At 38.7% G+C, this 13,991-nt stretch overlaps 2 protein-coding genes across 3 annotated transcripts; both read left to right on the top strand.

Annotated features, from left to right (window-relative positions):
- The first annotated feature begins 2,786 nt into the window (after positions 1-2,786).
- LOC135644375 (protein RETICULATA-RELATED 3, chloroplastic-like) lies at positions 2,787-5,171 on the top strand. Of its 2 annotated transcripts, none has more exons than XM_065161893.1 (2): positions 2,787-3,954; positions 4,874-5,171. In XM_065161893.1, the coding sequence occupies exons 1-2, from the start codon at positions 2,834-2,836 to the stop codon at positions 4,890-4,892; spliced, it is 1,140 nt and encodes a 379-aa protein (XP_065017965.1). In that variant the 5' UTR covers positions 2,787-2,833; the 3' UTR covers positions 4,893-5,171. The 2 variants fall into 2 exon arrangements, with proteins under 2 accessions (XP_065017965.1, XP_065017964.1); XM_065161892.1 differs by having other exon boundaries at positions 4,909-5,169.
- Positions 5,172-6,134: 963 nt separating this feature from the next.
- LOC135644878 (mitochondrial import receptor subunit TOM40-1-like) lies at positions 6,135-13,598 on the top strand. Its single transcript, XM_065162823.1, has 11 exons — positions 6,135-6,426; positions 6,993-7,074; positions 7,146-7,245; positions 7,338-7,433; positions 7,527-7,577; positions 9,452-9,517; positions 10,586-10,687; positions 11,420-11,488; positions 11,560-11,643; positions 12,996-13,091; positions 13,311-13,598. Exons 1-11 carry the CDS (start codon positions 6,258-6,260, stop codon positions 13,365-13,367), a joined length of 972 nt encoding a protein of 323 aa, XP_065018895.1. The 5' UTR covers positions 6,135-6,257; the 3' UTR covers positions 13,368-13,598.
- The last annotated feature ends 393 nt before the right edge of the window (positions 13,599-13,991 follow it).

Raw genomic sequence — 13,991 nt, 5'->3', positions numbered from 1 at the left:
ACCTGTTTCTTCGTAGCTAGCCCCTCTACTCAGATCAAGATCGGGAGAGGGACTTCCTGACTCGATTTCTCTGAAGTTTAAATTATAGTTGAATAGAATAAAAGTAATTTGAATGTACGAAATTCCCTTTTATTGGTCAGAGAGTTGGCTTTTATACTTACGAAGGGATGGTCGATCGTACCTGATCCTTTAATGACAATCAACTCAAAATGAGGATGGCTTATACCTTACGTGCAAGTGTCGATTGACTTGTACGAATCATACCGTATGACATCGTTTCAAATTTTCTGGAGTGACTCTACAATATGTGACATCGACTTATACGACGTCTAATAGTACGAGGACAGACGATCATCCCGAATCACTTACCACTGCCACGTGGATAATCGCTTACTGCTGCCACGTGGATGGTGCTGGAATATGGACGGACGATTTGATTTTTGATGCTCTCTCTTATTAGATAATAATAATAATAATAATAATAATAATAAGTGCATCACGAACGTCACAATGGCCCAAAATCATCACGAATTCAGAATCTGAAAGGACTTGAAAATGATATAAACACATCCATCTAATTTTTACAGGTCCACAAGCTGTTCATCGAGCGATGGATTCAAAGAGCTACACGACACTCAAAAATCAAAGACACCAACCACCATTTACAGCCACCGTCACTCGGAACAAGAAGTCTAAAACCAAATGGATTCCACGGAGACCTTCGCCTCGGTGGGATCCTCCTCGAACGCATCGACGCTGCTGTCGATCTCAGAAGACGATCTCGTCCTTCTGCACCTGTCGCTCCTTCCTCTCCCGGCGGCAGCACCAGCAGCAGCAGCAACGACATCACGAGAAAAGCGAGTGCTGGGCGGGCAGTTGGCGGCGGCGGTGAGCAGCTTGGCCTTTTCCGGCCGCAGGAGCTCCGCCAGGATGAGAACAAGGGAAGCCATGTCGAGATCTGAGTTTGAGCTGGAGGCGATGAGACGAAGATAAAGGTGAGATTGGGGGCATAAATAGCATGAAGAAGTTGGTGGTTATTCATCGGCCAACGGAGAGCACACTGATTCTGATGTCTTGTGTCGCTGCTTTTAATTAGATGGGGATGTGCGGCCTTGTGGGACTTCGTCTCAGACCATTGGAAGAGGAAGACATGTGTGCGGGTACACAAACCATGGGTGACGAAACCGTCGCAGTTTGATGGTTTTCCCCACTGCAGATGGTCCAAATTGGTGTGCGGTTGATTGCTTAGAATGATATTTATGATATAAACTTTTTAATAATATAGGACGAATTGAATTAAAATTTTGGTTTGATTAGATTAAATTAAATTAAATTATAATATATATTTATTTTATTTAAAAAATTAAAATTATATTTTAATATATGGGATTCCAATTTGTTATTAGTGGACGTAATTATTATTATTGTGTAGGACAAAATCCACCCCACTCTGCAATCATCCACTGAAGATAGAGCCATGGGCTCAAAATCTCATAATTATAATCAAATAATATTATATCAATTTTTATGATATAGTGATCTTTATGTGATTTAGGCATCATTTTTAATTCAAAAAATTACTGTCAATGTAAGTAAAACTAGACTCTCCTTCTCTTATTTTCTTATCTTTTCATATGACCATTGATAGTTTAGAAAAGTTAGAGAGAAATTATAATCTTTCAACTGTGTCCTTTATGAAATGTATCGTCTAATCCTTAGAGGTTTTATCTATTTATAGACGAGAGTAGAGAGTCTAAAATAAGTTATTAGAAAAGTTTTTTCCACATTCCCAATTATTCTTATTATAATATTAATTCCTTTTCTATTCGTGATCATCAAAATTTAATTAATTCAATTATACATCTTATCTAATTATAAAGTACCACATAATCTAATATCATCATCCTTCATTATTCTGTAGAACTTAAGATTGTGTCGTTAATACTGTTTCTTTCTACGCAATAGACCCTTGTTGTCTCATCTCAGACATTCGGTGTTTTATAAATTATATAATTAGCATAGATATCATTCCAAGTTAGTAATTTTCATATTTATTCATTTATATATTCATGCAAAATTAAAGAAAGTTGCATGTAAATTCTTATAATAATATATGTCAATTGAACAAATAGTTAAAATTCTAATTCAGATTAGTGTATTTTTAAAAATTATGAGAACATTATGAGTATTTTAGGGTATTTTGTATTTATATTTGGAGGAACATGTATGCTATGTTGAAATTTACAAAGACAAATACTCCATTTCAAATCTTTGGAAGATGGAAATGTAAAGCTCCTTTTGGAAGTGTAATTTCCAATTTCTATATGATAAATTCGATTGATAATTCCAAGCTTTTTGCATTTTGTAATGATTCTTCCTAACATTCTAAGAGAGAAATCAGAATTTCTAAATCAAACAAAACCCTTAAAAGAAAAGAATCCTCTAAATCCCATATTTTGTCCCCCAAATACCCCTTTCGAGGAAACATAATTACTAATGATGTCACACCAAAACCATCCATCACTGCGATGCCCTAAAGGGCAGATCGGGTAAACGAAGTCCGACTTGGACGGGGAACTTCAAAAAGTCCGCGTAGTGGCGGCTTCTCCGTCCGTATATACTCGCTTACAGGAAACAGCAAGTGTCTCTCACATGTACGAGTATGAAACGTATGTATTCATTCGCTCGGTCGCATCACTTTTCGTTTCATTCGTTCATCGATCTGTTTTCTGCGCTCTTAAAAGCAGCGAATCGATCGAGGACCAGAACAGTATTCGTCGTTGCTTAAGAATCCCCGCACACTCTCTCTCTCTCGCCTGGGAACTACGCCACCATGGTTACCGCCACCGCCGCCCCGCAGTTCCGCCTCTCCTCGCTCCCAAACCGTGCCGGGATCTGCCGCTTCCCTGGAGGAACCCATCACGATCACCTCCCTTCCTTCTCGCCCCCTTCCTCTTCCCGCCCTTTCCCTTCCCTCTCCCTCCGGCTCCTCCTTCCCCGCTCCGCAAACCCTAGCCTCTCGCAAAGCCTAACCTCCCCCGACTCCGCCGTGCTATCCGGTGGCGGATCCTCGATCCCACCCAATGGCCCCGGTGATAACGGCCGTGGCGGAAGCGGCGGCGATGGCGCCCCTGACGATGATCGCCACCGCGGGGAGCCGGCCTCGTCCGATCCTAGCGGCCCCCTTGGCCTCTTCCTCCAGGGGTGGCGTTCTAGGGTTTCTGCCGATCCCCAGTTCCCCTTCAAGGTCCTCATGGAGGAGCTCGTCGGCGTCACTTCGTGCGTCCTCGGCGACATGGCCTCGCGCCCCAACTTCGGCCTCAACGAGCTCGACCTCGTATTTTGCACCCTGGTCGTGGGATCCATCGTTAACTTCGTCCTCATGTACCTCCTCGCCCCCACTTCCGCATCCGCCGCCTCCTCCGCCCTTCCCGGCATCTTCGCCGCCTGTCCCACCAGCCACATGTTCCAGCCCGGCCATTACTCCCTCCTCTCCCGGCTCGGCACCTTCGTCTACAAAGGCGCCACCTTTGCCGCCGTTGGCTTCGCCGCGGGCCTTGCGGGGACCGCCATCTCGAACGGGTTGATCGCACTGCGCAAGAAGATGGATCCCGAGTTCGAGACGCCGAACAAGCCTCCTCCCACGGTGCTGAATGCTCTGACGTGGGCGATACACATGGGATTGAGCAGTAATTTCCGCTACCAGACGTTGAACGGCGTGGAGTTTGTGATGGAGAAGGCGTTGCCGTCCGCCGGTTTCAAGGCTTCGGTGGTGGTGCTGAGGTGCTTGAACAATGTGCTCGGCGGGATGTCTTTTGTTATGCTTGCGAGGTTGACAGGGTCGCAAAAGGCGGCAGGGAGCGTGGACCAGAAGGAAGAGATCAAGGAGAAATTGGCAAGCCACAGTGCTGCTCCATTCGCAGAGGATGGTGATGGAGAGCTTCGAAAGAGCGAGTAAGCAGATGGTGTTTGGCTTTGTTGTTTTCATTACTTTGCTAGTCTTCACAAAGTTGGAACAAAGAAGTGATCTTGGGGTAGCGAGGAACATGACTTTAGGTTAATGTGGCAATGCGAACTGCTTAACGAGATGGTTTTGTAGTAGTCAAGATTAGACTTTTGAGCCACTTCACTCTTCTTTATAATCTAAACCTTCATAGTGTGTTTAAACTGGAAAATTTGATCAAAGACACTTACATATTTTCTACTTAGCCACAGTGGTGTTGTATATGATGTGTGGTTGTTTTCTTTCAGCCAATGTGCTATATGATTAGCTAAAAAATTTACAAGATATCGGATCTGCTGATGAACTTGTGTATTTTCATGTAGACTCTTAACTTGTGTTCATTAGCTTTGTTCCTGTTTTGAAGGCTCTGGAACATGTTTACATGTGTATCTTGGTAGATATATCTCAATGGCAGTGGCAGACTGCACCTTATATGCGGGTTATATTTTCTATCATCATAATTAATTATTGATGAAAGTGTCTCAGATTTTGAGAGCATGAAGTAAATTATCGTGGACGTATTTTATTCAAATGAATTGACCATAACCTTGTGGAATGCATTTGAGAGATGTGTTTGCTTGCATTGGCATCAAATGCTATATCCATCTTAACCAATGCAATAGACTTTAATATCTATCTTTCCCTATAGAAATGATTATTACATGAGTTCATCTTGAAGTGCTTAGCTGAAAATTTCAGGATGCTGATAGAAAGATTTTAGTTTCTTGATGGGAGTCGCAAAAGTTTTCCTACATTGGTTTTGATTCGCTAGCAATTAAATCATGATATCTTGGAAAAGAACTTGACTGGTTTGTAGTGTGATGTTTTCCTTGGAAGTTTTATGAGGTTCCTATTTACCCGTATTTGCAGTGCACTATGTAGATTTTGATGTCTTCCTATGCCAGACTTAATGCGACGACGCCGAAGTGATGTTCTCATCGACAAATTTCCCAACATTGTTTCTGTGGTCTTTCTTCCACCATTTCTACTAGTCCTAGCAGACTCTTCAGCACTCTGTTGCCCACAGAAACAAACCATTCCAACCTGCCCAAGACTCTGGATATAGGTATTCAAAAATCATTCCAAACACATACATACATCTTCCTTGCAGTTCTTGTCACCTTCTTGTAGATGAATGGTTATTGGCATGCTAAATATTTGTTTCATGTATTACATTATAAATGACACCTACCCCTTCTTTTTATCCTTGAAGAAGAAACAAATACATGATCTGTGGTTTAGCAAGATAGTCCAGTAGTTGATTGCTGCTGTGGTTTATTCAGAATCCTCCTGTATAAATGTTTCCGATACTTTGCTATTATGGATGTGTGGGGTTATTAGGAAGAGAATAATAATTTGTGAATACGTGGGAAGATCATGTATTAATGTATAGAAATCTATACATTTATACATCCTACTTTTTTTTTTCTGTAAAGAAGGAAAAAGTTTCCATGGCCACTCACCATGAATTGGAACCTGCAGCTGAACCAGAAACTGGCATTGATGGCTGTTGATTCTTTGTATTCAGGAGCGCATGGAAACATACCCCATCTGCTTCTCTGTCCTTTTCTTCTTCCTTTTTCCTTTAGTTATCTCATGGATGCATGTACTAAATAAGTGAACTGGAGGAGAGGGACGGAAGTTGGTGAAATGTGGCTTGAAGGTTTAAGAACTGCATCTGCAATGGAACAGGTCGAGGATACACACAAGCTACTGACTTCAGAAACGCAGAGACGAGGAAGTGATATGGTTTGGCTATATTGTGAGATTTGCAGTGTCTGCAGCAGCACAGTCCCCTTTCCTCGGTGCTCGTGAGACTCGAATGCAAATAGAGTACAGACGATGGATGGATTCATTCAGATCACCGAACTGGAGTGCTTATCGAACCACTTCTTCTCGAGGAAGACGAGTTTGGATCCTAGTTGACCCTCTTAGTTGACCCTCTTTTAACTTCGTGAAGGTCGTGTAAATGGACGATGGAGATGTGGTAGGATGGAGGAGGAACGAACGATCGAGATGAGAGACCAGCGCAACTATGATCCACGAGCTTGGACTTATTTATACGCCGTACCTTTATACGTATGCGACCGCGCTACAAGTTCGAGAGCCGTGTGACGCACACGGGGAGCGAAAAGAAAACCCTCCCCCCCCCCTCTCCCTCTCTCTCTCTCTCCCGCTCCCGCACGCGTAGAGGGGAAGCGAAAGGGGGTCGGCTTCGACCCGAATTTGAGCGCTCTCCGCCGCTTTCTCCCCGATGGGGTCCTCCGTGAGCCACGCCGCCGCCCCGCCCCCGCCCCCTACCGCCGTCGGCCTCGCGGTGGCGCTGCCTCCGAAGCAGGATGAGAAGGCGGAACCGAAGAATGTCGACTGGCTGAATCTCCCCTGCCCCGTTCCCTTCGAGGAGATCCAGCGAGAGGCATTGAGTGAGTCTCCAGACGATCGCGTTCGATTTTTCGTTGATTTATTTCCCTTTTGCTTAGAACTATTCTTACTTCTTCTTTTACTTAATTTGCTAAAAGATCAACTCCAACGTACAAAAGATGTGTCTTATGGTCGTAATTGTCGCGATCTAATTTTGGCTTGGTAATACTAAGAATGATATTAGTATCTTAAGCTGACAGGTAAACATTGTAGCTTACTTGTGCCCTATTGTGAGATGGTTGAAATATTCCCTGATGTCACCATATTATCGATGATCGCACGCTTTGGATACTTGACCTGTGTCTATGATTACCATTTTTGTTGTATAAGGAGGAATTGTATACTGACCTATGTCTCCATCTAGAGGGTTTTTCTTTTTACAAAAACACTCAAAATAGACTTTGACAAGCACGCGTGAATTTTCTTTAAAGAGGATGGGAGTTTTTGACCCACTGAGTGCAGAAGAAACTAATTCTAATAGTATAAAAGAATGTGAAAACAACGGGTAAGTTAGATGAGGTCTTTTGCAGATTATGTTCTAAATATCTTCTTGCATTGCTTCCTACAGTGTCCTTGAAGCCAGAGCTTTTTGAGGGATTGAAGTTTGACTTCACAAAAGGGCTAAATCAGAGATTTTCACTCAGCCACAGGTAGTTTAACTAATATTTGATGACTTCTTGGTATAACCTTTATAATTTTTAATTTGAATACTTTCCTACAGCATTTTCATGGGATCGATGGAGGTTCCATCACAGTCTTCTGACACATTCAAAGTTCCTACTGCACATTATGAATTTGGTGCCAACTTTCTTGATCCAAAGGTTTGTATTTTTGTATTTTTTTAATTTCTTTCTTGCAGTGCATTTCCATAAAATTTTGTTTTTTAATGGATGGTTATGTTGCAATATTGTAGTTGATGCTTGTTGGAAGGGTACTGACTGATGGAAGACTAAATGCACGAGTAAAATGTGATCTGACTGATAATCTCACTTTGAAGATAAATGCTCAGGTGCTTGGTAATTTTGTTCACTTGGAGAAGTACCAATTTTTTCTTTATTGGCATCGTCAATGATCGTTTACTATTTCTGATGTGTATTGACAGCTCACAAATGAGCCGCATTTCTCCCAAGGAATGTTTAACTTTGATTACAAGGTTAGTCTTTCCAAAATCTCTTATTCTGGTGCATTTAGCAATTTGATTAATAGTTCTTGATATTACACAGATGTAATGGTTAAAGCTAATTATTTGCTAATAGGCCATTAATATTTGGAGCAGTATATTCCTTTAATTCTTAGACCCCTGTGAAATGCATAACATGACTTGAGAGTTGAGAGTGCAGATTTTGTCATAATCTCATACTGGCTCTCACAGGTAGGCCAAAAATGTGTAGATAAATGGTTACATTCATTCCAATAGAGAGGGTGGGAAGGTGTGAGCAGGGATGCTGGAACTCAATGGAAGTGCATGATCAGCTGGGTTTTCGAAAAAAAAGGCTTTAAATTAGTTTGCCTAGTCTTTTCTTTTTGGCGAAGGGGTGGGGAGTTGACCAGATGTCAAGATATATATACTGAAGTGTCAGTTAGATCACAGAAATTTAGAAATATATGAAGTCACCCAGGCAATTCGGTAGTACTCTTCTGATATGTTTTTTATTCATGTCTCAAGTAAATGTTCTTATCAGTTATTTGCAATGTTAATATGAGCAACAAACAAAAAATTACTTGATCTGCTGCATCTGCAACTTAACTAAATTATTTTTGTTAAACTTAGGTTCTTGATCTACTTGTCTTGGTAATATAATAACTTGAAATTTTATACTGATTGCAACTTATTTTAGGTAAATACGATGTGAAGGTCTGAATAATCTGTCATGCGATACTAGTGAAACTTGAAAGTGATAGATGACTCTGCTTTCTGGATTTTTTTTTAATATGCATGTCCTTTGTCTCAAAGGCTACTATATCATTCATACAGCCTATGTAATTTACAAATTTTAATGAAGCTTCAAATAAAGTACTATACAGTCTAGTATATGATCAATACAGACTCAATTATATATGAGGACTTTGTTTGGATCTTTTCTTAAATATCCAACTTCATATCTGTTATTTGATTGTGATAAAGGTTCAATTCCATGACTAACCTTTATGCTAGTAGTACATGGCCCACAAATTTAATATTACATTGTAAATTGTTGAATGAGATGAAAAGGTGCATGGTCTCACTTGCATGATTTGTCTTGGTCTTTATTGCTTTTGAGAAGCCTCATTATGAAGACTACCAAACTTTGTCTACAATCTTATAATGCAACAGTTGGTATGGTGCATCTGAACTGAATGTACTCATGCTAGCTGTCCATTAAATATCCATCAATCTAATCATAATCCATCCAGTCTTAACAGCAGTAACTAGTAGCTTCAAATGTTACTATATAGAGATCTTTTATGGAATTGATGAATTATACATGGGTACTTTTACTTTAAGGAAGCTGTAAATTTGCATTTGCATCTGTAGATGATGGAGAAACATAAAATCTGTATTGTATACTTGCGCAACATCCTTTAGTGCTAGTCTTATCATTTATGGCAGATGTTCATAAGGTAAAAACATGGCCCTTATTCATATGGCTTGTTTCTTACAGCTAAATTTGCTGGATAATATATTTTTTTGGTTTGATGCTTGATGACTGGTTATTTTTATTATCACACTTAAGTAGTTTGCCACAAGGTTCATGAAATAGTACAGATTAAGTCTTTAACAAGTCATGAAACCAATTTGAAATATTAAGTACCATGCCTGTGCTTGTTTGCTAGTTGACCATTAGTATGGTATATTGACCTCACATGCTCTATCAAGCCAGTATATGCCATATCTTCAACTATATTAAAAAAGGGAAGAAATCAACCTTATGTTGTGTAAGTAGATGGAGACTGCTACCTACCATTGTCATTTTCACAATGTTCATGGCCAATCTTTCTTTTTTTTTCTTTTTAAAGTCTAATGCAGAATGCTTACTGCATGTACAGGGAACAGATTACAGGACTCAGTTTCAAATAGGAAATAATGCCTTCTATGGTGCCAACTATATCCAAGTAAGTACATTGTGTGGTTTGTGGATCTTTTTGGACTTATTTTGATGGATTTAATAATGAATTAAGCACCATAATTTGTTGAGGAGACCCCTCACCTAAAGTATCATAAGATTGTCCGTATGATTCCATAATAAATGGAGTTGCTCAATGACTTAAGAAAAGGGGAAACTGGTGCGCAGAAGACTTGATCATGATTTCCCCACGTCAATACTTTTTTTGGATTTAATAGTGATTTGCATTTTTGGTTAGCATCTTAACTTATTGGTGTAAGATAGTCCTCTCTCAAGTAATATAATAGAGTTTCTCTCAAGTATCATGATAGACTTTCTTGCAGCTTCATGCATGTCTGAGGCAGTAGCCTATGGTACATCTTTAGTTATACTTGGTTAAGAGTTGTTCTTTCATGCATGATGAGCATGATTATTCTTAGACAGCACTTGGTAACATGACAATTCGTGATTATCCCATGTAATGCTGGAAGTAACAACATTACCTGTGCCAAAATCCTGATTCAATGTTTATATACAAAAAAAAAGATAATGTTAAGAAAAGGTAGTATAAAGAATTCTGTTTGATATCTCTAAGCTTATGTGTTATTTCACTTGTTTTCCATTGGAAGTGTCATTGAAAGGCCAGTGAAACATTAGCAACCTCTAAGCTTATGTAGTTTTGTTTGATCGCCTTTGTTGCTTATCATGATTTAGGAAAGTGTGACTACACTTTACATGCTGAAGAGATATAAATCATCTTCATCACCAAGATATCAAATTTCTAAACATTTCAATGAATCTGGAGGTTATTCCACTTTTCTGATGAGCAAATGATTTCTTGGGATTGTTGAGAGTAGGTGCTCTAACCCACAAATTGACTCTCATATTCAGCATTCTACTTACATAAGACATTTGTCCTTTTTTTTAATAAGTTGCAACAATTCAAGCTCAGAGGATTGTAAGGCTTCAGTTGGAATGTTGCCAAACTGATAATAAGATAGAATTGTTACTTCTCATCGTGTGGCATACTTCCAGTTATTTGGCATTCTGACCTAAGCTTTTTCTATTTTTAATGCAGAGTATTTCACCACATTTATCCTTGGGTACTGAAATCTTTTGGCTTGGTCATCAGAGGAAGTCTGGTATTGGTTTTGCTGCTCGGTACAACACTGATAAAATAGTAAGTCCCTCTCCCAAACCCCAAAAAAGAGGTTGCTTAGGCCCATATTACCCTTTTGTCACTTTTATGTGTACCAGCTTTCTGAACATTTCTTGTGCCAACATTGAGGATTTAATTCAATCATAGTTGTAATTTGATGACTAGGATTTCTGTTGATAACTTCACTGATGTCATTGTTCACATATACCCACTGATTTGGAATTCTTATCTTTTTGAATGTCCGCTTAATTAAATCAAAATTCTTTTGGAAGATATGTATGAGATTTGGCCATGATGCTGCTAATGGTGACTGTGACCTAAGGCAATCCTAATAGGGTTGGATTGCACAGAATTTAGATAACAAGAAAATTAGAAAAATCTGAAAATTCTAATATCCTTGTTTCTTTTTTCCTTCATTTCAATTTTTTTTCTTGGCAGAAAGAGGCACATAAAGTTAGGATTCTAGAATCCTATTACCTCAGTTTTTTTCCTTCCTATGTCTGTTATTCTTTTCCTTCTGGGGTAAAATTTTGGCCCTATTCTTTTCCAAAAGCCAGTGAGGGTCATGGCACCACTGGCCCCAGTACTGCTTCAGCCTGTGTGTTCTGCATCAAATTTTTTTTATATTTTTCATTCTTGCTTCTTTGTCAAAATTTATTTGAAAGCTATATGCCAAGACGCTCTCCATTTAAAAATTTATGGATTTGCTTATGTTGGGTGATTTGTTGACAATGTAATAAATAATTTATGCAGGTTGTAACAGGGCAAGTTGCAAGCACTGGAATTGTTGCACTTAGCTATGTTCAGAAAGTATCTGAGAAGGTTAGGGATCTTCAAGTTACAGGAAAATTTAACTCTGTATTTGCTGTCATAAACTTTACCACTTCTTGCAGGTCTCTCTTGCATCTGATTTCATGTACAATCATTTGACACAAGATGCTACTTCGAGTTTTGGTTATGATTACATTCTTCGACAGGTAAATTCCCATTTTGCTATGAAAATGCTGTTTTTAATTAGTCAATGAAACCATTTCCTTTAATGAGTTTTGCCTCCCTTTAGTTTATGTTCTTTATAGTTTTATTTTTATCTAAGATCTGAGGGCAGGCTTCAGTGTCTTGGTAAGGTTATATAAGATCTGCATACTAAGAGAAGACATTCTTACACATTATGGCTTTGCAAGTCATGGAATATGTAACATCCCATTAGTGATGTTACAGAATAGGATTATGTGCATCATGCTGATTTCTGCTGATTCAGTTTTTACTTCAATGATCCAATCTGTAACCCAAAAATAATGCATTCCCATGTATTTTATTGTGAATTCAATCATTTCTATGGTTTTTATTGTGAACAACCAAAAAAGGAGGGAAAACCAAATAGGAAATAAAGGTTGTCAATAGAACTTTTGTTATGAATTCCGGACTTTTTACTTTTAAATTGCACAAAATTATCACTGAAACTTTGTGTGAAGTATCTTTTAGTAATGTTGCTTTTAGTTGCATGTCATAACCTTGTAGATGTTGATTAGGTTTATTAATTGACTTAGATGCTATGACATTTTGATGGTTTTATGACATTATATGCATAGTCTCCAAGCTTGGCTCAGGTTCTTTAAGCTATGCCCTTTTGGACTACCATATGCACATGCATAACATAATTGAGAATTGTTAAATGCAAATGTCTAATGCATGCATACATAGTACGTAGCTATATATAGCTTCAGCTATGATTTATAAGGATACATTTTATCATTCTCTCTTTTGTTTTTAATATGTGTGTGACTTGGATTTTACAAAGTAGAGACTGAAGCATTCTCAGATGTTTTATGTTTTTTATATGACAGCATGCTAATTTCACAAACAAAAACTTTGAAGCAGTTTGGATAATTCAAAAATGAATTCTATTCCAAATCTGTTGTCTGAGCTATTGCAGAGGCACCTAGAGAAACATGTCCTGTTGGAAGTTCATTGCTGCAGCTTCTGTAGGAGCCAAGACTATCTCTTGATTATTAGCCTAACTCCATTATCACAGTCAGATATGATATTTGACAACTTGGATTTGTTACGAGTACATGTACTGCAAGAACTACAATTCATAGTGCCGTCTAATATCAATATAATAGTTTCTTGCTGAAAGAGTATTTTGCTGATGTTGCTTCTCCAAAAGCATATGAATTGCAATGACCTCTTTTCTTTTGTTGTATAATCAAGATGTTATGAGTCTCTTATATACAAGATTGTGGGTGGATTATGACTTTTATGATTACTATTAATCTGTAAATATTTGGATATCTAACTCATGGTATGTGGGGACTCTTTTTCTTTGCAGTGTCGCTTGAGGGGAAAGCTCGACTCCAATGGTGTGGTTGCTGCTTTTCTGGAGGAGCGATTGAACATGGGTGTGAATTTTATTCTTTCCGCGGAGGTATGTAGAACATGTGTATTTGATGGTTTCTAAAATCCTTAAAACTTTTAGTCATCGTCCCGATTTCTAATCATGATCATGAGATAGGAAATACATGTTATTAAAAGTTGGATCTTGTGATCTTCGCGTAAATAATTGATAGAAGTGCTTACACATTCAACATCATGATCCATCTCTCTTTTGATTTTTTTTTTTTTTTTTGTGATTGCTTCACTGCAGGTTGATCACCGAAAGAAGGATTACAAATTTGGATTTGGACTGACCGTAGGAGAGTAAAATTTTCTTGTTCAATTCCTTGGGAATCTGAAATAACTGGTTTTATGGCGACCACAGTTCCTGGGTGCCTTGCCCTACAATGGTCCATGAATCCTCCATTGGTGGCTTCCAAGCTCATATGTGCTTGAATGCTATTGGAAAGAAAAAAGAACATCCTTTTTTGTATTCCCATGAGTTGGATTTGAACAGAGAAAAAAGGTTTTGGTAGCCATTTGGAAATGTGTTCTTTCATTACTGTGCTTCTTTATCACCAATGAAACAAGATCGATCTATAACTCGTTCATATCGATAACGATCAAAAGATCACCTGTTGCTTGTGGTTTATGGCTCGAGTTTTTTCTTCTATCAATCCTATCAACTGTTAAGATCTCCAAAGATGTTTTTATGAGCCTGAAAAGAAGTTTAATATTTTTAGGTATTGGAGTCAGTAATTATTATATCGAGTGGCGTATATGAACTCGAACTTGAGATCTATAATATAATATGTATGGATGTATAGATGTAGGGCTCGTACTATTCTTAGTCCGATACCCGAAATAAAAAGATGTTGATATAAGCTCCCGTACATCCTGATGAGGGTAATAATGGTGACATGACGTACCACGACGTCAGCCACGCCTGAAC

This window comes from Musa acuminata, chromosome BXJ3-8 (assembly GCF_036884655.1).
Source record: "Musa acuminata AAA Group cultivar baxijiao chromosome BXJ3-8, Cavendish_Baxijiao_AAA, whole genome shotgun sequence".
Classification (NCBI taxonomy): Eukaryota; Viridiplantae; Streptophyta; class Magnoliopsida; order Zingiberales; family Musaceae; genus Musa; species Musa acuminata.
The sequence above is the reverse complement of the archived record's forward strand: the minus strand, read 5'-3'. Positions and strand labels throughout refer to the sequence as shown.